The sequence below is a fragment of the Watersipora subatra genome, chromosome 1 (genome assembly GCF_963576615.1).
Source record: "Watersipora subatra chromosome 1, tzWatSuba1.1, whole genome shotgun sequence".
Lineage (NCBI taxonomy): Eukaryota > Metazoa > Bryozoa > Gymnolaemata > Cheilostomatida > Watersiporidae > Watersipora > Watersipora subatra.
This window is the reverse complement of record NC_088708.1, coordinates 48,423,846-48,450,037: the sequence shown is the minus strand read 5'-3', so window position 1 is coordinate 48,450,037 and position 26,192 is coordinate 48,423,846. Positions and strand designations below refer to the sequence as shown.

Here is a 26,192-nt window from a genome sequence, read left to right as displayed (position 1 = left end):
TCAATAATGCATATGACAGGTATAGAACTCTCAATATATTATAATCTCGGAAAGTTAGCTATTTTAATTAATTGAACAATGGGCGGTTGCTGAATTGTTTTCTAGAACGATGATTCGTCATTTAGATGAAAATGCACGGTTATTACTGTGAATTTAAAGGGCCATTATTCCCTTTTTAAAATGAGTGCGGTGTAATGTCGCCTCTCACAGCTCCCTTAATTTTCCTCTCAACTCCTCCTTTGCCTCCACTTTTGGCTCTTCTTTCGACACAACACACTGAATAAAAAGGAGGAACAAATGTAAAACTGGCTACTCTTTGGTCATCTGTTTTACCATTGTGGGATTGACATATGAGGCAGGTCTCTAGAGCTCAGTAAGTGCTTTTGAGTATGTTTAATCTTTTCTTATCTGTCTAGTGAGGTTTATGGTTGCACTTACAGGCGTTAGAGAGGAAAAAGACACTGGAGGACATGGAGAGAGCTAAAGAGGCAGACAAAACGAGCAGGCAGGCTTTTCTCAAGGCCGTTGCCAGGAACAAAGGTCAACTAGAGCAAAATAACAATCAAAGGTTAGTAGAATAGCCTTAGCTTTACAGCTTCAATACGCCAGTTTGGTGCGAGTATCACTGTGTATCCGTGCTTTAGATGGGTTTGAAGCTACTCGCTGGTTTGGAGCTGGTTCTGGACGAGTTCTAGCGACTAGCGTCAAACTGGTTGTCTCAGTACACTGCTATTATTAGTAGTTATTTCTAGTTACCTTTTGCTCCAAAGCTCAAAACTGATTTCACAAACCCTTCCATTTTTTAATAAGAAACATTCATTGAATAAACTTGAGTTATTTTTAGACTGTTGCCACTAAGTGTTGCATAATCCACTAAATATATACTTCAATATCCTCGATAGGCATGTCAAATCTAAGCAGCACAGACTAATAATAATTATGTTGGTGTATAGTGTATTTTCCTTTCAAAATCTATTTGGAAATACTGAGGATGAGTTTTGTATAGCTTATCAATATGTTGTTTGGGGAATGTTCATTGTTTTAAGGCTACATGTTCAGTATGTAGATAACACATAGGTTTTGTATTCTCACAAGATATGAGGCTGTATTCTAGTAGGTAGTTTTGTATTATATTTCTAGACCTAGATATTTTTAGCTATGCCCTAAGTAGTTCTGATGAGGGATTCCACTCAAGTAGTTTATATTGATTTCTAATGTTTAAAGGCTATAAACTCTCAGCTATGTTTAGAGGCTATAAACTCTCAGCTATGTTTAAAGGCTATAAACTCTCAGCTATGTTTAGAGGCTATAAACTCTCAACTATGTTTAGAGGCTATAAACTCTCAGCTATGTTTAGAGGCTATAAACTCTCAGCTATGTTTAGAGGCTATAAACTCTCAACTATGTTTAGAGGCTATAAACTCTCAGCTATGTTTAGAGGCTATAAACTCTCAGCTATGTTTAAAGGCTTTAAACTCTCAGCTATGTTTAGAGGCTATAAACTCTCAGCTATGTTTAGAGGCTATAAACTCTCAACTATGTTTAGAGGCTATAAACTCTCAGCTATGTTTAGAGGCTATAAACTCTCAGCTATGTTTAGAGGCTATAAACTCTCAACTATGTTTAGAGGCTATAAACTCTCAGCTATGTTTAGAGGCTATAAACTCTCAACTATGTTTAGAGGCTATAAACTCTCAACTATGTTTAGAGGCTATAAACTCTCAACTATGTTTAGAGGCTATAAACTCTCAACTATGTTTAGAGACTATAAACTCTCAACTATGTTTAGAGGCTGTAAACTCTCAACTATGTTTAGAGGCTATAAACTCTCAACTATGTTTAGAGGCTATAAACTCTCAACTATGTTTAGAGGCTATAAACTCTCGGCTGTTTAGAGGCTATCCCAATAGGCAGCGGGTTAAAGGTCATCATTTAAAGTTATTTTTAGGACTCATTCCTCTCAGAAAGAGGTTAGGTTAGACCTCTTAACTTGTGATTGATAGTCAATAGCTAATGTTGAGAGGTTGTATTGTATCATCATGAAATGATTTAGGTGTAGACCGATTTGGTGGAGACTATGTCATACTTTTTAGCTTTTCTTATTGCACCTTTTAAGACACTGGAGACTAACATTAACACGGAGTAGTGCTATATGCCCGCATCCTCCAATTATTGCACATGGAAATCTTACTATGTTCAGTTGCATCCCCTGTTTTTATTAAATTTTTAAATTAATCGTTTTGCCAAGCATTTAGAGGTTGCCGAAAATTCCTATTTTTATCTATCGCAAACCACAATATTTAATCATAAAATAGATACTATAAGAAGATTCTAAGACAGTGTAAAATAATTTAATGACATCCATGTTGTATTAAGATTTGTTAATGGGATAAAAATATGTAGTACTATTAGAATGATTAGAATGGGTTTAAATGGGTACGCAAGGGACAAGATTAAGCAAGCACTTGCACGCGCTTGTTCAACTTTGAAGAGTTGTCTACTCCTTTTTTTTTTAATTTTGGTTATTTATGACTTATGACAAAAAAAATTTTAACTTCGTATTTGTTAGCTGGCTATGAACAAATTTTGATGATCTATTCATTAGACTGCCGCCTAAATTAATTAAAAAGGTGTTTGCTAAATACAGTATGATTTATGGTCTATTAGCTAATAAAACCTAACCTTGGAATGCTGGCCTACAGTCAAGATTCTATTGACACTGATACATTGAATATATTTTCAGTTTTAGCCATTAATTTATATAAACTAAATATATACAATAATAACTGTACACTATAAATGTTGCTCTTTGCTTCTCTGACTTTGGTGCGGTGCTAGCCGACTTGAATAAATATACAGTACACTTGGCATACATATTTATTTCTATACGTGTATATTTGGTAGTAATTAAAACCAGTTTAATTGTTTAATTGCTTGAATTTTTATTGTAAACCATATGAAATAATGTTGCAGTCCAGTTAAATTTTAGTCACTTTATACCTTATGTGGTAGTGAATATATTTTTTAGGGAATTTTATGATGCATTTACGAAAATAATATAATTATACGAATAAGTTCAACACGAGTGTAGTAGTTTGTTGTACATGTATAATAAATTTTAGCTTCTCGCGGAATGACATCTCAAAAAGCATTGAAAGCCTGCAAAGCAAGTGGCAGCGCGATGAGATCAGCAGTGCTAAAAGAGCCTCAGCGACGACTGCTGCCAAGTCTATCAATGTAACAGCAGCGCCGCTTGACAACATAACTGAGGTAAGTGACAATACAGAAAGTTAGTCAGTTTTTAGCAGCTGCCACGAGTGACTGCCACAACCTTTGAGGTCTATAAACTTGGTGAAAGAAACGTGTTAAGCGTGTGTCAAGGTCAAGTCACTCATCAAATTTTGTTGCTTAACAAAGAGAAGCTCTATCTTACATGTGCCTTTAGATATCAGATGAATGCAATGGACAGTTTTGCTCAAAAAAATATAATAATATATTATATAATATATAATATAATAATAATATAAATATAATTCTTAGCAGAAACTTAAGCTTTCTCTAGTATCTGTCAACATTTAGTGCTGATGGGTAGGATGTAATCACATACTGCTAATGACAATAGATAAAGAAATCTATCGGTTGATGCTTTGTAACATCTTGTATTTTTCCTTTATTAATTAAATTTACCAATCGGTTGGGTTGGTCTATGTGTTATATTATTGTCTCTATGACATAGTTTATCTTGTTGTTGACGTATCAGATTTACAGCTGTTTAGCTACCCTAGCTGTCTAGCTATTATGTTAGTTAAGTGGATGTACATTCCTCTTTATAAACTGACACTTTAAAAAACCATAAGTTGTAAATGGTGCAGTGCATCATGTAGATGGGTGAGATTAGTATAACAAGGGATTGAGCTACAAAAACGCCGCAGCATTTGTCTGATATTTAACTGTAAAATTTGGAACCTTCACGAATTTGTTCAACAATATCTTATTGTTAACTAATATTTGGTAACATTTGTAAATAGCATCGATTTGCTGCCTCAACCTCTGTTTGTACAATTCGGTATGTAGTTTTTACCATCTCGTCAGGTCACTGAGTCTATGGAAGTTCAAACTCCGACAGTTCCCTTGCCATCAGCTACTCCACTTGAGACTGGAGCCGACCGAAAAGAGCGGCGAAGCTCATCTGTTGATTTGCATGAGGCTCCTGTCAATGTTGAACAGTATGGGCTTGAAGAGCTCAATGCTAGCCTCAGTGAACTCCGAGGTATTCAGTCTAAGACTAATTGCCTAATCAAAAAATTTATTAGTTTTGCTAAATAATTTTCAAGTTGTCTTTACCTGTCAAAAGGAGAGCATAACTCTACAGATGAAAGTAATGAGGTTCCCATGAAGGGCTGTTGGTAATTTCTAAGCTTTGTAGATCTATCTAATGTCTGATCAAGTCTGATGATGTATTCTTATTTGTATGCAAACTTTAATCTTTCTCCTACACCAAGCTGGGCTGTTTGATCAAGTTTACTGATAAAACAATTTTCTAATTTGCCTTTTACAATGGAAGTAGTCTATAGTCAGTGTCTTTGAGACTTTCACTGTTTTTAAATCAGGGCTCAAACACAAAACTTTGGCCTCTTAAACGGTTGTAAAAGCGATTATTATCAACAATGTGCCAGTCAACCTACATATTTCCTAGGTAGGCTTTTAGCGCTTTATAAGTGCTGCGTAGTGGAGTTGAATATTGTTAGGGATAACCTCTGATTTCTAATTGTTAATTATTCTTAATTATTCTGGCTGTGCAGGCGAAATGCGGAGACTATCGGCTGAGCAGAAACGAATAGATGACCTGCAGATGGTGATAAAAAGCCGACCTCAGAGTAGGTCCACCCCCAACAGTAAGTCTCCGTATGTAGGTGAGTCACCCCAAACCTCAACTATTTACCCAGATCAAGGTCAACATCTGACAGCGCAAGAATCTAACACGGCTGAATCTGCATCTAATGCTGACACTGAGACAGCTAATGTTGGCAGCAACGCATTGACTAAAAGTCATACAGAGAAGGAAGAGTTTAGTAGACCCAGTTCACACTCCATGACACAGAGCACTGACGAACCATTTATCCTTCATAATGCTTCCTCATCATCGTCATCGTCGCTCTCGAAAGCTGCCAGCAAAGGGCCTGAGAAGAAGAAAAACAAAATGTCTAATGAAGACTCAACGAAACATTCCATTAAAGAAAAGCCTCGTCGCAGCTCTAATGGTTTCCTCAGCAGTTCTCAACTTAGTCGAAAAAAGGTAGGTGCAGCTCTTCACTTTCAAACTCAAAGAACTTGGCCTGAGCATGACACCATATTTGTATAGTTTAGTGTTTCATTGTTTAAGTGTTTTGGTTATGTCATGATTAAATGATTTGTTTTTTGTTGGATATACCGTAAAGGTGCGTTTACGACATGGCGATCTGCTAGACTTTCCATAATAAATGGTTAAATTTTTTAAAAACCTAAAAACATGCCACTAACTGATACAATCCACCCATGGGCCAACCTAACTAGTGGTCAGCATAACAGGTCTTATTTATTGTGAACACACAAATGACTATTTATTCATGCAGCAGACGTGGTTCGATTGCTGGAAGCTGCTCATTCAGTAGTTGGAAGTGGTTGCATTTTATTTGTCGATACAAATACTTTTTGGAATATCCACAATGCCGAGTTTGTCGGTTCTTTTAAATACCAATTATCAATAACTTAGCATTGAGTGCATTGGTCAATGTTGGTACATCTCCAGTATACTGTCCTTAGTGTAAGCATGTCTTGAGAGTGAAATGTTCGCTGGGGTGTCTGAGAAAATTGTTTTTTTAAGTCCGGCATGAGCCTAGTGCATGCTCCAAATTGCATTCCTCTCAATACCCCATATTTTATCCTTGAAACTTTTGAGAACTTGATTTACTCTTGTTAAAGTTAGGTAGGACTTGAGTTACTTTTGTTGAAGTCTTCAGATTTACTGGATATCCTACTGAATTGTAAATTAATAGAAGCTGCTGTTCTGTTAATAGCTTGTTAGTTTTGCTAATTTCAACTCGGAGGCTCATATATATTCTATAAAGGCTACAGAAACACCTGAAGCAGCTCCAGTGCCAATTTCTAGCACATCAACTGATAGTTCAGCTGGTAGAAAGAAATGGTCAGCAGATACCACTCCTCTCTTTCCTGGCTACGACGACGACCATGCAGAAAAAATCGCTCTGCCTGTAAGACAACCAGCTGCATCAGAAGCCCATCAAATCTTCCAGCCTCCACCAGATGCTGCACCTCAGACCAGGGTGAGTCTTCTAGCAGTTATTTGGTAACTTCACCACCTCTAAATCATTGTCTAGCTTTTATAGTTGTCTCACATTCCTTCCACTTGTGTGATATGCATGTTCATTTCTGAACACTTAAAATTAGCTGTGTGTAAGTTTAATTCAATCACAACTATTTAATGCGGAGAATGTCATAGATGAGTTGTCAGTCATCGGGCCTTTAATAACACTTATAATGGTGGAGGGCGTTGCATGAACTGCGTAAACTGGATAAACTGGTTACTTTCCACACAAATGAAGCTGTGCTGAATTTTTTTAATTTGACGTTAATAACATATAGGTTATCTTTCCAAAAGTGAGGATTAAATGCTAACGAACATTCTTGCGTGTGATAGCGCAGCAAGCAAGCATTCCGTTTTCAAATCTTCAAATAACCTTGCAAATTACTCAAGTTTGTGTCACAAAAGGTTGCTAGATAGAAGAGTTTTCCATGTGACACCAATTAGAAATTTTTAGTGTACTTATCGTTGGCTACAATGAAGTTTTGCGTTATAAATGCAAAGCATTCCGGTAAAAATAACTTTTTAGACATCACAGAAGAGTCGAAGACCATCCAACAAGCTACAGTTTGGCTCACCCGAAGACACGCCTGTTCGTGAGGTCAGGCAACAGATGAACTCAGACACTTTGGAAATTCGACAGTTGCCAGGACATCAGTTACCTCTCAACCTGAGCATGTCAGACACTCCAGCACGGGAAGTAATCGGAGGTCCCACTTCGAGGCTTGCTATGTCGAACAAGGTGACCAACAATCACCAGCAGCTCACAAACGTTTTTGATGAAACAATCGACACTCCGATGAAACCGGGATACCAGTTTCTAGCGAGTGGTGACATCAGCAAAGACTCAACTGATCTTTCTGGGTTGGCGCCTTTTCAACCGAGTCCAGATCTCAATCAAAGTCTCCCTGCTGCCGTATCATCCAAAGTAGACACTCACTCGACTCACAATACCTCTATTGACACACCCATGAGACAACAACTCTACCGCAGTGATCCAAGACAGAATACATCTTATGATGATGACACACCCATGAGACAACAACTCTACAGCAGTGATACAAGACAGATTACATCGTATGATGATGACACGCCTATGAGGCGTCCGCTAGCTGCTGAGCTGATGCGCAGACAGCAGCGTCCGCATTCGATGATTGAGTCATGCTCTGGTGGTATACATGATGCTTCCATTGACACGCCAATGAGAGAGGCTCTGAGACATAGCCAGATCTTTTACAGTCCACCGACAAAAGACATCAATGCAACTGTTCCTGAAGAGATGGTTGAACGTGACAGTAACTCTCAATTGGTGCGTAGCTCTGAACAACAGCCACTAGCTATTTCTAGGCACGGGACATCTACCATACCACCCCACACTACTTCAAGACATGGCTCATTGCAAACTTCGGATCATCCTCTAGGTTCATCCGCTAACTCTTCTACGCCGGTGCGAGCGCCTTATGAATTTGTTGCTGCACCTGACGATCCACCCTCAGCGCGTCAGTCTGCCTATAAACTCAATACTCCGTATGGCAATGCAGAAAATGAAATCAAACCGGCTGAGACTAACATTTCACTGAGCAGCGCGATGGATGCCATCAGGAATGACATTAAGAAACAGCATAACGCTGATCCCATTCCAAACACTAATTTACCCTTTAGTCCTCCTACTGTCGCCAGTTACAGCCAACTGGCATCTGAGCCAGAACTTCCTCTCTCTAATCAAGGTTATAGGGCCAGTTTAGGTCAAGGACAACATCGCAAAGTCTCATCTGGCTCATCGGACTTGGAGAACACCTTAGCTGACTTGTCATCTGCACATGCGTCTACAGCCGTACAGCCTCCGCATGACTTCACACAGATGAGAGGCTCGAGTGCAGAGAATGAAGACAAAATATCAGTTCATTCATACGGCAGCGGTGAGTCGATGGTGTTGGTGGTGTTCATGATGTTAATGGTTGGTGGTGTTGATGGTGCTAGTAGTGTTTTGGTCTACTTGATGTAGAATTGCATTGTCATGTTAAATATTGAATAAGCCAGGTAAAAATAAACGAATAAAAGCTTTTCATTTTATCACAATTACTTTGCTCTATAAAAATACTTTGTAATCTAAGATCTGGTTCAATATTATATAAAATACCTTAAAATATGCTGTTTTGTTATTAAAAGCCAAACATTTGTGTAAAATAATATTCATATAATTACTCAATAGTTTTAATAATTTGAATAGTTTGTAAATGAACATTTGTAAAAGTTCTGATTTGAATAAATTGTATTAATGTACAAGAACATATTAACATGTGAAGAACTTTTAGACTGTTCCCTGATTAGGTAGTTTGTACACAATATAGTACAAGCAGTTATTGTGCCCCGAGTTGATTATGTCTACATGTAGGTTCAAGTCATAATTATCTGTACAGTCAAACTTTGACTTATGGTCATCTATACATGCAAAGTTTTGGACACGTCTGATAAAACCTGAGCAAACATTTGTCTTGTCATACAAAAATTTTTTCAACATGCAGTTTTTAAAATGTTTCAAACATTACAATTCTGTAAGAGAAAACCGGTAAAAATTTAATGTGAAACCCTAAATATTAAGAACTCCATATCAAGATCTTTGATGTAAGTTATTTCTATCACTCACACTACCAAGAATCTTTTTATTGCTGAACCTACATTTCTATTTATCGTAAACGTAAAATAATAATAATAACATAATAATAACATAAACATTTGGTTTTCAGTTGTTTATATAGTTTCATATAATGAATTGTTTTAGTGCAATTATTAATTAGTGTCCAATTTTAGTGTACTTAATCAAAGTCTTTATTATTGCTTTTCAAGTTGTCAAATAAATAAAATCGAATTAAATGTCTTCATCTAATAATGTTTGCTACAATGTTTGATGGATTCACCAAACAATGTAATTATTCTAAAGGACTGAATTCATATGCCAGGTTCAATGCTTTTGGTATTTTAAGTTTCACAAAGTATTTTGCTGTTTTCACCGACTGTAGCCTTGTAATTATATTGCCGATCTTTCCTTGCACAAACATGGTTAGCATGGTAGTTGTGTACACAATCATGTAGGTTCAATGGAAAGTGGAGAGGGAACTCCAAGAGCTGGTGGAAACAAACCTAAAAGAGCAACGTGGGACATGACAACTCCTCGAGGTGACCTCCTCAATCAGCCTGGAGTCGGATTCATAGTGGCTGAGCAGGCTCAGGTAGGCACAAGATCAGATATATCCATCATTCGTTCAACAGTTCTCAGTGGCCTAGCCGTGTCTCCTATGATTCACAAGTTTCTAAGGATCTCATTTCTAATGCAGTGAAGGATGGTATTTTTCCCGTTGAAGCTCTTCCATCAGCAATAAAAGTATAAGGATTGTCATAACTTTGATATGTAGCTTTTGTTCATAATAAAAGTTGTTAATATTATATAAAATGTTTGTTATATGATAATTTTTATTATTTAATTCCAGTAACTACACAGCATTGTGCCAACTGGTTTTTTAAGCTATTGATGAAAGATGCATGTGTAGTGCAAATAAGAAAAAATGAATATTCATCGTTTGGTAGTCCATCAATGATTAGTTGTACGCTAAGAAGCTGTGTGTTTATATACTGCTAATATATGGAATTCTGTTAGCAAAAGATAGCTATTATGCATCCTAGATCATGTGCAAGGATATTTATGCGCACACGTATGTGATATCATACACATTTATAGTAACACAGGGATATGGTAACAATTGTGATAATTTATAAATCACAATTGCAACTGATTTTTAAAAACTAAACAAGAATTGATGGTATAATTGTTGTGCAAGCATAACAATTGACCCATTAAATGTTGATGTTAGATTAGAGTCTATGTAAAAAGCAGATTCGTTGTGACAGGCGCCTAAATTTGTGGGTTATTCATTGCAGCCTTCGGAGGAGGAGTTAAGAAAGAGGAAAGAAAAGGTGATCATGATGCAGTTAAAGAGGAGAGAGAACCAAGAACTCAAAAAACAGCAAAAGATTGCAGAGTTGGCCGCTAAATCGGAAGCTGCTAAAATGAAGGAGATGGTAAATGTTTTTGGTTTGACTTCTATTGGATATGAAAACGATCGATAATTGATAATTTAGCAGTTAAGACTAATTGATGACCATCATGCTGGTGCAGTAGTTCAGGATGATGGTGGTAGCAGAGCTCCTGAACTGATGGTCTCTTCACTATAGACTGTCGTTGTATAGAAGTGAAGCTGATAGAAATAAATAACCAAACTTGCAAAAACCTTTTATCTGCTCGTTTTATACTCTTATTTCAATCATATCTACATCTATTTAGTGTTTGTTCTCCACAGCAGTAGATTAGCTCTTGAGCTATTAATTGAAGAGGGCCATCATGTGACCTCTCACGCTCTCTGTTCAAATCAGTTGTTGAAATTACATTACATTGCTACTATTACAAAATATCCTAATGAAACACATCGGTAGGATCACATGCTTACTGTGCCTCTGGGTTGCTATCATGTCATGTCTCCATGACAACGGTTTACAGCATTGTCAGCCAGTGTAACAACATGCTGGATCTATTAATTTGTATAGATAATGAGTAAAACTCATTAGTAGCAAAAAAAAGTAAAGGTCCATTATGTAAATCATAAAAAGACTATTAGATCTGCTAGTTGATAGCTTTGCAATCCGCAAAGATTATGGCTTGATTTCGCTATTTCAGTTACTGTCACTATTACTATAGTTACTATTACTGTTACTACTACTATTTGTACTGTGTAAAGTAGCTTGTGCTTCTTGTAAAGACAGAAAATAACTAAACAATAGTCATCTGTACACAATCTAATAATCTAGCAATTTGGTTGAGTTCGCTATTGGATAACATAGAAGTTAAAAAAGATTATTGTCAAATTTTTAAAACAGTTTCTGTCTGACAATTATTATACTGTCGCCATTGGCACACACAAACACTCGTTAATAATAAAAAAAATTGGTTGGCAAAGATTCTGACTGAACTGTACTAGTAGAATGTCTGCTAGTGTGTGCACAGTTGGAGTATTTGTAAGATACTTTATCTACCTGCAATAATACTATAATGAGGCTATAGTTCGTGGATTTGACCGGCAGCCATAGTGAGAGTGATTGACACATCTATATTTCTGGATTCCTCATTAGGAGGCTGAAAAGAAAAAGCTTGAGGAAAAAGCGAAGAAGGAGGCTATTTTACAACAATTCCAAACCAGGAAGTTCGAAGAGGATTTGCCTCCAGAAATGAGGGCCAACTTCAGGCAGAAACAGAAGAGGCACGAGAGGCCTGCCTCCATACACTGGGCTGGCTCCTCAGCTGATGAGAGCTCTCTAAGGGCCTCCAACCAGATTGACTCCGCCACATCCTTCACTGTGTCTCTCAACTCAGGAAACCTGACTCATCGCCGACCAATTAGTCCTGCAACTAGCTCCACAGGTAACCTTTTAATTGCTGTACATTATCCATATGATTGAGATTAGTGAGGTACATGGACAAGACTGTTTTTATCAGAATTTACTGAGGAAAATTGGGACCTGCTCAGTAAACATTCGTGGTTAGAAATGTGATCCAAATACAAAACCAGTTCAGATACTAATCCAACCCACTGATCCTCACCACATGCTAACCTGATTCAAATGCAAATCCAAATATTTTATATTGCCTGGTAGATTGTTTCGTTTAATACAGAAATTATACATAAGATATATTTATTTGTTAGTATTTAAGAAAGAAGAGCTTATAATAAATTAAATTTAATTATACTAATAACGAAAAGAGTGCATTTCATTCTTAGCCTTTTGCCTGTAATCCGTTGTTATTCTCATCACTGTAAACGACAAGTGTAGCACACATTATTTACATTCTGAGTAAAACTAGAAAACTTTTTCTTCACCAACTTATCAGCCATGTTGCTCAAGAGTCAATCAAAGTGGTTTTTAGGATTGGTATTCACTAGAGGTTTATATCTGAGTGATGAAAACTTTCAGTTTATTGTTTTTGCTAGTGTAATAAGCTAAGATACTATTACCGTACATTTAGAGACAGTATCTGCATGGCCAAATTTATTTAAAAACTATTTGGTATTACTTATTTAGTTATTTAACCTTCCGTATCGGTGCCAATACCAGGATCAATTTTTAAAACTATATGTTTAGATCAGTGTTCCCAAAAGCTTAATCAACAGTGATAAGATGACAACTAAATATGGAGTTGTCTGCTCTTGTTGCAATATGACATAAGAGGAAACAATTCTTAGTCGACAGTAATCTGCTCAAACTTGTTTACTGAAGGCTACCTGAGTGTTTACTGAGCAGTTTATGAATTGCCAAGATGATAAATGCAATACAATGAGGGTTTATGAGGGCAAATACCCATCCATGCATCGCTGTTTCATTAGTTTACTGCTAGTGGGTGTCTTACCATTGGTATATCAACCTAATACTGCACACACACCAGTATGGTAGGATAAAGAGGGCTGCTCACGCTAACAATGGTTAGTTACTAGAGTGCCTTTTACATCTTATATGTGATTGCAAAAGTTGTCTTGCCTCAATTTAGTTCTTGATTTGGTTTGATGTTTGCATGTAATTTGGTACAGGTTGTAAATTGAAAGTTGGACAAATATCATCGCCACCGCCAGATAATATGGAATCCTAGATGAAGATTAAACAGTATCATAGCATTGACTAACTTATTTATTGATAGCTTAAACAGAGACTTTCCCCAGCCACTAATTTGAAAATTGGTTGTCTTTTAGCTGGAAGCTTAAGTAGTCGGAGCAAGGCATCTTCACGGGGTGTTATAGAAGCTCCCCCAGATGAGTACTCAGGGCCAAAGCTCTATGTGAAGCCCAGCTCAAAGCAGAAGTCCAATCGAACCATTATAATAAATGCTATGAGCCATTGTTGCTTAGCTGGTGTTGTGAACACTGACAACAAGAATAAAGTGCTAGAGGTTTGTATATGCTTTAAATAGATGGAGCATGTGAGTCACAGAAATTAGAAGCATAAGTGCAAAAGACGAGAAGGTAATTGCATGTGTGATAACAGAGGCTGCCAGGAGAGCAAGTGCAAATAGGGAAGGTCAGGGTGACTGGATGTATACTGACATGAGTGTCGTTAGTAAAATATGGTGTATAAGTACATGAGGTAATTTATTTGTGAACATAAGGCTATCCTTTCTTTCTACACTGTTCAAATGCATGTATACAGACTGTATTATGTGTATAGTCTGAATGCACGGCTGTAAGTCACAATGTCCTTTTACTGTTCTTATGTTGCTAGCAATCTGACTACATCAGATTGCTAGCAACATTATGGAACAAAAATCTTGACTGCATAACATATTGATCTAATGATCATAATGATGATCAATAACATAATGATCAATTTGTTATGCAGTCATGATTTTTATTCCATAAAGTTTAGTTAGCGAACTAATAGATGACTGTCTATAAATTTTTAAATGTAGGAGATCGCTCGATCCGATGGAAAACACTTTCTAATATTATTCCGTGATGGCAATCAGACTTACAAAGCAATATACAGTTATGAGCCTGACTCGGAGGAGTGTACCAAGATTCATGGACAGGGCCCCAAGTATATTAAAGATGATATGTGCCACAGATTCTATAAGTAAGTGTGTAACTAGTCAGTAAAGTCAATATAGAGTTTCTACTATATGCTGGCCAGAAAGAGTGAATTTTATGCCAATATATAGAGTGACAACTACAAATTAGGTTACTGCACACGGAGCCTTTGCAATTTGACTTTAAACTGCAGTTTATTGGTCGCTACAGTTTTAAACTCGCGCACAAGAGTTACCAAAATCTACACCAAAGGAATTGTTTTGCAAAATTGCGCAGAAAATTTCCAGCCTCTCACTTTAGGAACTAACTTGTTGCAAATGACGAGTGCCACGCTGCCTTCATTATCTTAGGCCTAATGGTAAAGCTGAGGTCATCTTTCTAGGATATCTAGTTATTGCTACTAGATATTACTCTTGTTTCTGTTACTAATCTATTGCTAGTTGCTTTTTTATATTTTTGTGTTTCAATTTTACTACTTCATCAAACTCCATCCACAAAAATAGCTTGGCATTTTCTCTCATGCCTATTTGTAGGTATAATTCAGGAGGAAAGAAGTTTACAGAAGTACTATCAACGAAGCACCTGTCAGTGTCTATCGATGCCATAACTATACACAATCACCTTTGGCAAAAGAAGACTGTGTCTGTCTCATCCCGACGTTAATGCACTTTTCATGTTAGCACTCACTGCTTTAGAAGACATTATTTATTATGATGACATTCTTATTGTAAGGAAATCTCACGCTTAGACACATTACACATACTAATATGCTCCCCGACACATTGGCATGCAAGGTTGCCAGAGTTTTAGAGTTTTAGTACTCAATGTAAATACTCAAAATATTTCCAACATTATTTTGTTTTACACTGTTTCGTAGTATATTTTGTTTTTATGCTTAAATCATTCCCAGAAAATGAATGATAAAAATGAATATTATAAAATACACTGAAGCACAACTCTGTGGGTGCAAAGACAAGTTTTAATACTGCGTAATAATGCCAGTCACAGTCGAGTCCTCTCACAGATAGCTAAGCTTTCATCTTTTTTGATGTGGTTGGAGTTTTTAAAGGAGTTTTGGTTACCTTCAATTTGCTGTCAGATTTTGGTGTTTTCATAGTCTCTTTAACAGCTCTGGACCCTGTTCGTGGTGTCTTTCTAATCGAATTAGCAGCATGTGCAGGTGACATATCAGATCTCTTCATTAGTGGAGTTACTGGGCTGGATGATTTTTTAATCGGAAGGCAGGACTCTTTGGCAGGAGTCTTGGCAGTACGCATAGAAACCTTGGCCAGTTTCTTGGCAGTAGGTGTGGACTGTTTAGCTGGTGTCTTGGCAGTAGGTGTTGCCTGTTTAGCTGGTGTCTTGGCAGTAGGTGTGGTCTGCTTAGGTGGTGTCTTGGCAGTAGGTGTGGCCTGCTTAGCTGGTGTCTTGGCAGTAAGTGTGGCCTGCTTAGCTGATGTCTTGGCTGCAGTTGTGGCCAGCTTAGCTGGTGTGTTTGCTGCAGTTGTGGCCTGCTTAGCTGGAGTCTTTGCTGCAGTTGTAGTTTCATTAGCAGTGGTCTTGGCAGGCGTTTTAGATTTGACTGGTGATTTAGCCTTGCCAGGTGTCTTGACAGATTTCTTCCCTGATTTTAAAGGCGATTTCATGTTAATGCTTTTTGCTGTGGGTGTCGCAGCAGCACTGGTCTCCTGTGTTTGCGATTGGTGAGACTGCTTAGGAGAGAGATGAGCTGGAGTAGAGGGTGCCTCAAGCTTTCTTTTCTTGCTCGCACTTGAACCTAGCGCGGGTGATTTAGCATTGACCTCAACATCTGGCTGCGACCCTGTAATGGGGTTCACTTTATTCGAGGATAATGGTTTACTTCTCATTTTTTCTAATCTTTTTCTGGCGCGTTCAGCAGGTTTCCCAGTGACACTCTTCTTTTTTGCCAGACCTCCTCGGTGACCTCTCCTGCCTCTTCTTATTTGGGTTTTGCGAGGTGGAATATTCACACTAGGCACAGTTTTCTCAGTATCAGGTCCTGTGAACATAAATGCAATCAAATTTAGCAATTCTGCTTGCCATCGGCATATGCCTGACAGAAGCAAGCGAATACCTCTAAATTACTGAGCTTGAAAAAGCCGTTGAACTTCGCCAATGTAGTTATCTGATGTTCTTTTATTTCAAATGATATACCGTTAAATTTCGGTTTGGAACCATAATCTGTTCCAAAAAAGGTTGCTTGAAAAGCAATTTGTTCAAAATACAAATCTTTACCACAGTACGATTTATGTAAATAATTTTAACCCGTTCCATGTCTAGAAAACAACTTTTTAAAACATGTTTTACTATGTTACACCATAAACTATACACACATCTAATAAGAGAGTAGGTAATATGTGAAATACAGTGGTACCCCCGCCATACAATATTAATTCGTTCCGGCATTGGCATCATAAGGTGAAAATGTCATATAGAGAGATATAGAAACCTGTAGTAATTATCTAATACAAAAAACATATAACGAACATCATAATCAGGGAGTGCACTGTATAGTGATTGTCTCATAAAACTACCAACTCTCTAAAGTCCGCAAACTGCATCAAGCGGCTTTCTGACACTGCGCAGTTCATTTGTTTGTTGCATGGCAACCGCTAACAGTTGCTAAAAATTTTTTTAGCTGTTCTCCACAAAAATCTATACACGTTGCATCCTATTTCAAATCTTATATCGGTAAATTAAGTGGTTTTATTATTTTTCAAAATTGGCAATAGAAAATAAAGCCTAAGATGCCAGAGCCAAGTATCCAGTTTAGTTTTTCTTATTGATATAAAATGAGTAACACGATCGACGCGAATTTCGTTGTGTGAACTCTCCAAGAGTTTCTGATTCTGCTGCAACCAATCAAAAGCGTTTTTAGCAAAGCTTTTGATTGGTTGCAGCAGATTTCGAAAGTTTCTCAGTAAGTATTAGAAATAGAAATGAATTTTTTTTAATTAGCTCAGAAATAGCCGTAGTCAACACTTTTATTTTGTACAAACTCACAAAGAACCTCCCCACGTTGAGCTTTAAAAAACACAAAAGAGCAGTGATCACACAACTTCTAAGATTCTACTAATAACTCCTTGTTGTGCTTGATGGAAACATATCCTCTGTAATGCAAAACAATAAAGCTACTATGATGACAAGGTTGCAGTACTCACTATGGTGTACATGGCTAACATGAGGTCACAAAATATGTGTAACATTATTTTTTGTTCTTGTAGCCAAAATTGTTCTTATTCTATTGTTCTCCTGCAATTTGGAGGCGATTAAGAAATTATTTCACTGAACCATTTTTCCCCCTATTATGGAATAGAAGAGTTTAATAAAGCTAGCTATTTTTTATATCATTAAAAATGAAGTTTTGTGCTGAATAAGATGCAATTAGTAATTTAAAGAAATACCTTCTCAAGTTATGAAAGATTATGTATGGCCATGTCGGCTTTTGAAATTGTCTTGAAAATTAATACGAACTTTAAAGAGTTAAAAGACTAGAGTAGGTTGACGACTCCTACCCCAGCCTTATACACTCAGAGTCCTGTGTACTGTATATGATAAATACAAAGGTGTACACTGTGGTTTATTTTAATCAAATAGATCATATCTACGATCATAAAAAACCTTTCATATATTTTATTTTTGTCAATTTCAACATACATTTAAATCAGCCAAGACTAGCCTACGCTAAAGTCACCACCCAAAAAATTCTAATGGAAGAGTACACGGATGAATGGGCTTGTGCTGAGTTTTTAAACTTTGTATTCCAACTTTATATCAGTAAAATATTGCAATAGCCAGTCATTCAAGGTGAGATTTTAATGAAGTTTGGTGAATGGCACTGTTAGTAACTTAAGACTTGATTATAGCTAAGTACAATAGCCCACAAGTCTGCGGCTGCCTCACTCATCTGCCCAACTACTACAAGCGTTAGGAAAAATGATATTTTTGACTGTTTCTTAAGGCGTCGTTGGTGCCATAGGGTGGGCAACCGCTTAGCAAAGAAAGTCTCATAGTGTCAAGACCAACACTACAAACATCAGATTTAGAAGTTTAGAATTTGAGGGCCTCATCTGCGACTGAACCATTTATATCAAATCGTAAGCTGCAAAAGATTTGGAGCTTGTAGGGGAAATAACATGACCAATCAGAATATGCGATGCGTGCGATTACACATTTTGATTGGTCAATAAACGTTATTGCTAAAATCCTGCAACTTCTGCGGCTCACACCTTAGGAGAGTGAAATCAATTGTGAACAATGTGAATCTCAGGCTATGCGACAGAATTTTACTTGCAAGCTAAAATAAGCATCAGCAACTAAAGCTGCTGTGATAATATAAACAACCAATAGAATGCAGGCAGAGATAATGTGGGCGAAGACTCACTGATAACCTCCTTCCTGCCATCAGCCTTGGTAATGATCACCGAACCATCGGGCTTGATGGTCACTTTGCCTTTGACTGTAGAAACTTCATCTTCTAGTGTCTCTCCTTGATTCTCATACATCTCAGGCAAAGGAGGGACCGGAACAGAAGCTCTGTCAGCTGTAGAAGTACAATAGTAAATGCATGCATGTCAATAGTCGGCAGGAAATGAAGCCATATACATATCATACGAAGAAATGAGAACCGACCATCAAAAACACCCAATCAAACACTGACATACTAAGTTAAACTGTTAATACAAGTTGAAACAAACTTTTTTATACGAATACATTACTTGACTTTTACTGTGGATGGTATTTTGGAGACAGAAAAGTTTTAGTGACTTGATTTCATATACTTGAATAAAAACCTCGAAAAAGATGTTAAAAGCCAAAGATCTATTGTATTTTATTTGCATCGATCTATATCCCCACCAAAAACCCAAATACTGACAATAATTACATATAGCATTAAAACGAATACATTGCAATAAACTGCATAAAAAGCGAAAGGTAAAAAAGCTTAAATGATACGCAAAAACTAAATTATTAAAGTACTAATCAGTTAAAAGAGGGCTTTTAATGCTTTACTTAAGAGACACATGAATGGAGGTGTAGACTTAGCAATGTGCATATCTTCAGAGGTAGCGAGTGATTTACTGAACTTATGCTATATACAATTTAGATTAACTTGAAATATAAATTTGTCATTAAGTTTTCTTCCGTTTTAAATTTCTATCAGATTTCTCTCCTCACATATAAAATTTCAATTTTTTAAGTAATTTTAAATATCAGCCAGAAATTACGTTGTACCTTTGCTAATATTTCACACTGTAGAGGTTTGATCATATGAAGATTACGCAAGCCTATGGCTACTGACAGTAAAACTGCAGACATTATTCTCATGACACAAAATGAACTGTCAAAAAACATACTGTGTCACTGAACAACGTCACAACCGATCTACTCTTTGATTGTCAAGAGAATTCCGAAACTTGACACAGACAATATTATCATAAACATAGTCATGTAATGCAGAGAATAAAATAAGAGCGTCAAAAGATTACTCAACATAGACAAGGAACTCGACATAAACAAGGAGCTCGACATAAACAAGGAACTCGACATAAACAAGGAACTCGACATAAACAAGGAACGTACCGCCCGAGATGTATATGGGAAGCACTATGGAGTCATGAAGTCTCAGGTTAAACTTGAAAATGTTGTTTTCCCCACCAGGCAGCACCTCAGCTAACTTGGTAACTGCTGCCTTTACATTCTCAGCTATCTCCTCGTCTGTCATCTCCCCCTCACCAACAACTACAGAGCTACAAAATGAGACAACGATTATACATATTACACTGTGTCGTATCTCTCTTGGAGTATATATTATACTACTAGTTGAAGGCCTGGCATTGCCCGGAGTAATAAAAAAGGTTTTTGTACAGAAAATTAATTTTTGATTAACATATACAACATTTACCATTTTAACTTTTAAATGACGGTGTTTGTTTATTTCTGTGTGCCCGGCCAATGCATAATTCAAACATTTCTTACTTCTTATGCTACACACTCGTGCAAGATTTAAAACGGCTTATAAAAAGTGGCAGGTAATGTAGTTGCTATTGGCTAAGTTTCTTTATCCAATGAATTGGAGTAACTCTTAAGTAAGCTGAGAGCTTTTGAGAATTTGAGTAAGCTAGGCTAAACCTTTACAAAAGTAAGGGCTGTGTCCGTTTTCCAACAAGGCGTTAAGAAAAAACATGGCGTACTCACAAGAATCAAATCCATACATTCTACGGATGCACAGATGTGAAGCCAAGCGTACTACCACTAAGGCACGCAGCTAGTTTGCCACAGTTTGTAATAATCATACTTATAATCATTATGCGCCGTCATGATCTCTCACGCAATCATAATCTTCAAGCTTGTGAGAATTATTCAAGTCGGCTAATCATTCCATTATATCACAACTAGGCTGTGCGGTGGATAGCACGCCTGTCTGCGAACCGTTGTTTCCGAGTTCAACACCAGTGTGGAGCATTCTTTTCGCTCCAATAAATATATCGCTATAACTGGACATATGACAAACAAACACTTAGATATATAGAATGTCTCATATAATATCAAATTTGCATTTATTAAAAGAAAGAGGGTGGCTGGCCTCATCCTCTATGTTTTTAGCTGTATCTAAATAGCTGACAATCATATGCAGTCTTTTAATATCAAAAACACTAATGTTAGCTTCATCTATATTACATTTGCTCATACACAAGTCATCTTTATCGCCATATAAAATACTACAAACTGCAATGAGAGCCCCGAAGTAGACACTTGGTCTATAGCTAACTTACCTCAGATTGATACTGTAAGAGTTTACAGTAATGTTGAATGCAACAAGATGCAACAAGAGAGACAACTACAAATTAACTGGCCACATGTAAAGGCTATAGTTTCTTACCATTACTGTTGAAAATAAAAAATTGTTATAATTGAGCAAGTATCAGATGATGTTAGAAGCCAGAGAGAAAAAGGCATCAAATATTGTATAGCTGGATGGAAAAAAAACTATATTTAAACTGTGACATAATAAAATTCCATAGCAACAGGTAAGTTAGAACCACCACACATAGATCAGCAATAGTAATATGAGCAGATTTTTCCATAATTCAAGTACATAGGATGTAAAAACTATTGGTTCACATGCTTGACAAATCGGTTTGCAGAGGTAACGAGAGTTATAGATACCGACAACTGCAATGGGTGCCTTCTACACCAGTTGATAGTTTTTATGAAAACAAACGCAGGAATTTGCAAAACCTACACAAAATAGATATAATCTGGTGAACCTGAAACAGAAATAGGATAGTTAGATGTGAACAAAGTCAGACTGCAGAGTGGGATAACTTACTTGTTGGCCCCTTTGAATGACAGCTCACATAGTTGTGTTCGTAGACTTTGCTTCAATCGTTTACCAACTCCAGTCCCTTGCAAGCTGACTTGAACAGGAGTCCTGCAATGATGCACAGTAGTATTATAGTACCTGTAGAGTCATGCCATATGAACACATGTCATAATTTCGTATCGCATTTGGGGTCATGCAATATGAAAACATGTCATATCACATGTAGAGGCACGTCTTATGGAGGCATGTCATAATGTCATTGCACAATTAAGATTCATGTCACATGGAAACATGAAATAACACAAGATTTGTATTATGCAAGTTGACTTAACGCAGAGAAGCCTTGTAGAATGACTTTGCAACCGCTCCAAACGCAACACAACGCACTAACCGTTTTTTGCGGTGAAATGCCTTGCCAAGGAGAGGAGGAAGGAATCTGTAGACAGAAGCATCAGCGAGCACCAAATTGTAGCTAGTTGCCAGCGCTGACTTGGCCTCGAATGTTTGATATTCCAGCTTCATTTTGAGCAATGGAATAATCTGGTAGAGAGAATTTAAATAGAGTGTTACACAGTGTCAGTGCTCTCCATTCACAATTAGTTGCACATGCACAATGGCACATTACGCTTCTCTACCTTATGTTATAATATATCCCATATTGTAAGACAGCTAAAACTACCGACTCTATTATGTACGTAGATATTGAGATAACAACTAGAGAATGAAAGACTACCAGATTGATAATGGTTAATGAAGTGATATCAGTGCCATTAACTATATGATGGTCAGATGTACAAAGTATAGTAAAGGAATTCCTAAAGGAATTCCTCAATTTTCGCAGTTAATGGGGATCGGCGTCCTCCCTCGATAATTATGTGAAAATCCGCGAAATATAAACTAATTTTTAAAGTATATGTGTGTGAGAAAAAATGTTAACACTGAAACACTTGAACTACTAAACATATACATATATTGTATTTATTTCCTTCATGATGAGTAAATAAATTGAAGTTATTTTGATTGACCTTCAGTTTATATTTTAACTTCAGCCCCAGTATGCCAGGCCAGAAAATACACTTACATAGTACGGGTGTAGTTTGGAATTCGCCTGGTCTGAATCTTCGTATTTGTGATTAACTAGGTTGGTTGTGAGATGTAAGTCACATGTATGTGAATTCATGTACTTATGTATATTAATTATTTAATGTCTCTTTTACTTAACTTCTTTTTATGTTCTAATGAACATTTTAAACCGTGAAGTGCTGAAACCGAGAAAGGTGGCAGCGAAGCAGCAAGGGATAACAGTAATACAGTGCATCCTCAAGGATACGATGTTGATCCGTTCCCAGGTTGGCATCGCATGGTGAATAAATTGTATGTAGGGGTATAGAAACCATAGTAATTATATAATGCGAACATCTCCAGATGAAAATCGGCAAAACTTTATATAAGTGCTAAACATATTAAAAATTAGTAACAAAATAATATGTTAACCTTAGTAACTATAGTTACCTACAGTAACTTAATTGTATTTAGTGGTTATGATCTGCAATAAAATGTAACATATTAATGTACCGTGTGCAGTACGTACTGTAAGGAGTTCTTACCTTCAAGACAGACGCACGTATAACATAAACTTTGAACTCACCTCAAATAAGTTTAGCTTAGTTAACACACACACTTAAAGCCAAGTTTTAGTATGTATTTTTTTCCATTTTATTGAATTTTCACTTTTTATCACTAAAATTTTATCACTTATCAGTTTCTGTCTACGCTTTAAATATAACCCTTAGCGAACCTGTTTAAAACCCTATTCCACTTAATTCATCAAGGATATCTAAACAATACTGTTTCCGTAATAAAATGGATTTTGTTAGCAGGCTAAGGAAAGTTGTCTGACCACTGACCTTCTGTTTGGCGGGATCGCAACTACAACTTTGCTACTGGTTTAAAAGGAAAATATTCCGTTTTATACACTAGAATCTACTCTCAGCTGAGCTGAGAGAAATTGATCATTGTGTCTCTTAGGAGTTGTGAAAATGTGTATTTTTGGCGAACAGCATTTCGGTGTCTTTGTTATTTATACGTACATTAAAGCACACCGACTGCCAAATTTGAACTCGGGCAAAAATTTTGTTGAATTCGTATGGTGAAATAAGATTCATACGGTCGCATGAAAAATTCATCAAGCTCCACTTCGTAGGTAAAAACAATCGTATATCAGGGTAATCGTGTCATGAGGGCGCACTGTACCCCTGTAGATAACTTTACAATGGTCAGATGTACAGAGTACAGTAATACCAGTGTATATAACTATACAATGGTCAGATGTATAGAGTATAGTAATACCAGTATATATAACTATACAATGGTCAGATGTACCGAGTACAGTAATACCAGTGTATATAACTACACAATGGTACAGAACAGATGTACAGAACTCACTTCCTTTATCTCTGTTATCTTTTCTTTGTTCAGCAATTGCTCATAATGCTGAATTGTCTCCTCTATCTTGGTTCGATCCTTTTTGTTCTCACCATCACTTACGATCAAGCATGCATCAACATTTGGCAGCATGTGTGGCAGCACCCTGAAGCATAATCAAAGAGCTAGCTAACATGAGCTCTTGCAAAGCGGGTAACCTACCAGCGTAACCTGCATCACCTCAACTGCTGAAGCTGCATGCTATAAGAGCTGAGCAAGAGGAATATAAGAATTTTTATCTTACGTCCTGCAGTGCCGTGTGAGTTTGGGTTTCATCATTTAACATTTTGGTTTTATCTATAACACTAGTTAGTTGCTAATAATAAGCTATTAGTCAGAACCCAGATATATGTGAACAAATCCATCCAGATTTTTATCTATATAGTAAGTTTACCTAGTCATACACCAATTAACTGCTATGCCGAAGGTCATGTATTGCTGTGTGTTGTATGCAGGCAGCATAAAAATTAATAATATGTTGTTATATGTTGTTATATGTTTAGAAAAAAAGTATGTACAATAAAATGGGATTATAATTTGTATCGGTTGTTTTTAGTCATGTGAGTTGAAAGTGCGTGGCGAATCAAATTTATGAAAAGGCATAAGGGGGGGGGGAACTGAATGAAAAAGGTTGGGAACCCCTGGTCTAGCTGAAGCAAGCTAAAAATTCATCACCATACGTATGGCAAAAGACTGATTCTCCCAACCAACTTTTTCAGCATGAGTTCTTAAGAGTGCTCATGTATGTAGAAAATAAAAAGAAAGGATAGGTTACTCACACGCGGACAAGTTGGCTATTCTTTGCATCCTTTGGCAGCACTGGCAGCTTGAACATACAGACTTGAAGTGTAAACCTCTGGACACCAGCAAAAAGATCACTCTTTTTTTCCTTCTCTTGTCGCAGGAAGGTGATAGCTTTCAGAATCTACAGAACGGCGAGGAAATAATTTTATTTGCAAATGAAATAAACAAGCAATGTTCATCATATAATAACTGCAGAAACTAAAATAAAATCACTTGATTAAATTTATTTATCATTGTTGGCTTCTACCGCTGCTACGAATATCACTCTCACTTTTCCTCACTTCCTTCTTTTTGGTTCCAAATTCATCTTGACTGTTTTCTAACCTAAAGCTTCTTCACTGCTGAACCAGTCGATAACAGCATCAGAATTAAATTTATAGCAGAGCTAGTACTGTAATTATTTTAGCCATATTAAATGGTTCTCAACAAACTGTTACTGAACTGTTATAACTAACTGCATATGTGTGCCAATTACAAAGAATAGAATAGTAAAAAATATCTCTGTCATTTATTAGCTCCTAGCATTAGTCATTGTGGCTCACATTTCTAGACTGGCAGCCTCTTTCAGCTCAGCAACAATAATATAAGTGATGTGATAGCATAGTATAATTGAAAAACAAAATTTCAGTTGGTAATAAATAATGCAGTCAAAATGTGTTCAAATGGGCAAATGTGCCATCTCCGCATATTTATTTGTATGGTTCGGGGTAAATACAAGCGGCATGTTTAAGGTGCATCTGTAAAGTATAATCGAGCAATACTAACACTTAAATGTGTGAGTTGCTAACAGTTTTCCAGCACAATTGTTTTGACCAAACAAAAAATGTTATATCTATCATAAGTAACCATAAATGTTACATATTCAATAACACAAAAATAACTTGTGTAATGAAGAAAATCGTTGTTTAAAATAATAGTGGAATTTTGTAAGACTAAAGTAAAGGTGAAGTAAGGTAAAGCTCTCAAGTCAGCAGTATCTATATTATGTATCATGTGCAAAATGGTTTAAACACGCATCTTGGCAGAATAAGCATTTTTTACCTTATCATATTCTGGGTATCATTTTAGTAAGAGAATGCATGATTGCTCTTGACAACCGAACTAGTTTCATTCATAATAATTAGTTGACAGAAATCACAGAACGACTTCAAATCTAATGTACATTTGACTACAATCTAAATTGGGTCATACTTTAACAGATACAAAAGTTTTGATATATGCATGGTTGTAGTTATAAAAACATGCAAATCAAAAACTTACCTGTTCATTTGTAATCGTGTCCATAATTCGAAGAACACAGAAGCTTATAGCTACTGCTGGATGTTATCTGAAACAAAAATATTCAAAAAAGTCAATGCATAGCAGTTTCCAAGCATCTAAATAAATAAATATGAATGTAAAATAGAAATAAAAAACTTTGCGTATGAATACTATTATGACGGGCAAATCTTGAGGTGGCTTGGCAGTTGTATAACATTGGTCCTTTGATGTAACAGAGACTGACAATATTATTTTCATTTATATCTTTATATATTTATATACTTATATTTATATCTTTATATATTTATATACT

The 26,192-nt window shown here is 36.5% G+C and overlaps 2 protein-coding genes across 2 annotated transcripts in view; one reads left to right on the top strand and one right to left on the bottom strand.

The window, feature by feature from the left end:
- LOC137388399 (serine-rich adhesin for platelets-like) overlaps nucleotides 1–14,656 on the top strand; it is a 36,838-nt gene extending 22,182 nt beyond the window's left edge. The window contains 12 exon segments of the mRNA XM_068074886.1: nucleotides 441–568; nucleotides 3,123–3,270; nucleotides 4,093–4,270; nucleotides 4,803–5,296; nucleotides 6,108–6,323; nucleotides 6,891–8,280; nucleotides 9,455–9,591; nucleotides 10,298–10,438; nucleotides 11,543–11,831; nucleotides 13,153–13,349; nucleotides 13,866–14,029; nucleotides 14,517–14,656. Coding sequence (XP_067930987.1) covers nucleotides 441–568; nucleotides 3,123–3,270; nucleotides 4,093–4,270; nucleotides 4,803–5,296; nucleotides 6,108–6,323; nucleotides 6,891–8,280; nucleotides 9,455–9,591; nucleotides 10,298–10,438; nucleotides 11,543–11,831; nucleotides 13,153–13,349; nucleotides 13,866–14,029; nucleotides 14,517–14,646 — 3,612 coding nt within the window. The 3' untranslated portion in view covers nucleotides 14,647–14,656.
- Nucleotides 14,657–14,702: 46 nt separating this feature from the next.
- On the bottom strand, nucleotides 14,703–25,942 carry LOC137393274 (ribosomal L1 domain-containing protein 1-like). The gene is made up of 8 exons (XM_068079758.1): nucleotides 25,880–25,942; nucleotides 24,595–24,740; nucleotides 23,777–23,921; nucleotides 21,723–21,871; nucleotides 21,338–21,439; nucleotides 19,588–19,754; nucleotides 18,389–18,547; nucleotides 14,703–16,003 (listed from the first exon to the last, which is right to left on the bottom strand). Exons 1-8 carry the CDS (start codon nucleotides 25,901–25,903, stop codon nucleotides 15,012–15,014), a joined length of 1,884 nt encoding a protein of 627 aa, XP_067935859.1. The 5' UTR covers nucleotides 25,904–25,942; the 3' UTR covers nucleotides 14,703–15,011.
- Nucleotides 25,943–26,192: the final 250 nt, after the last annotated feature.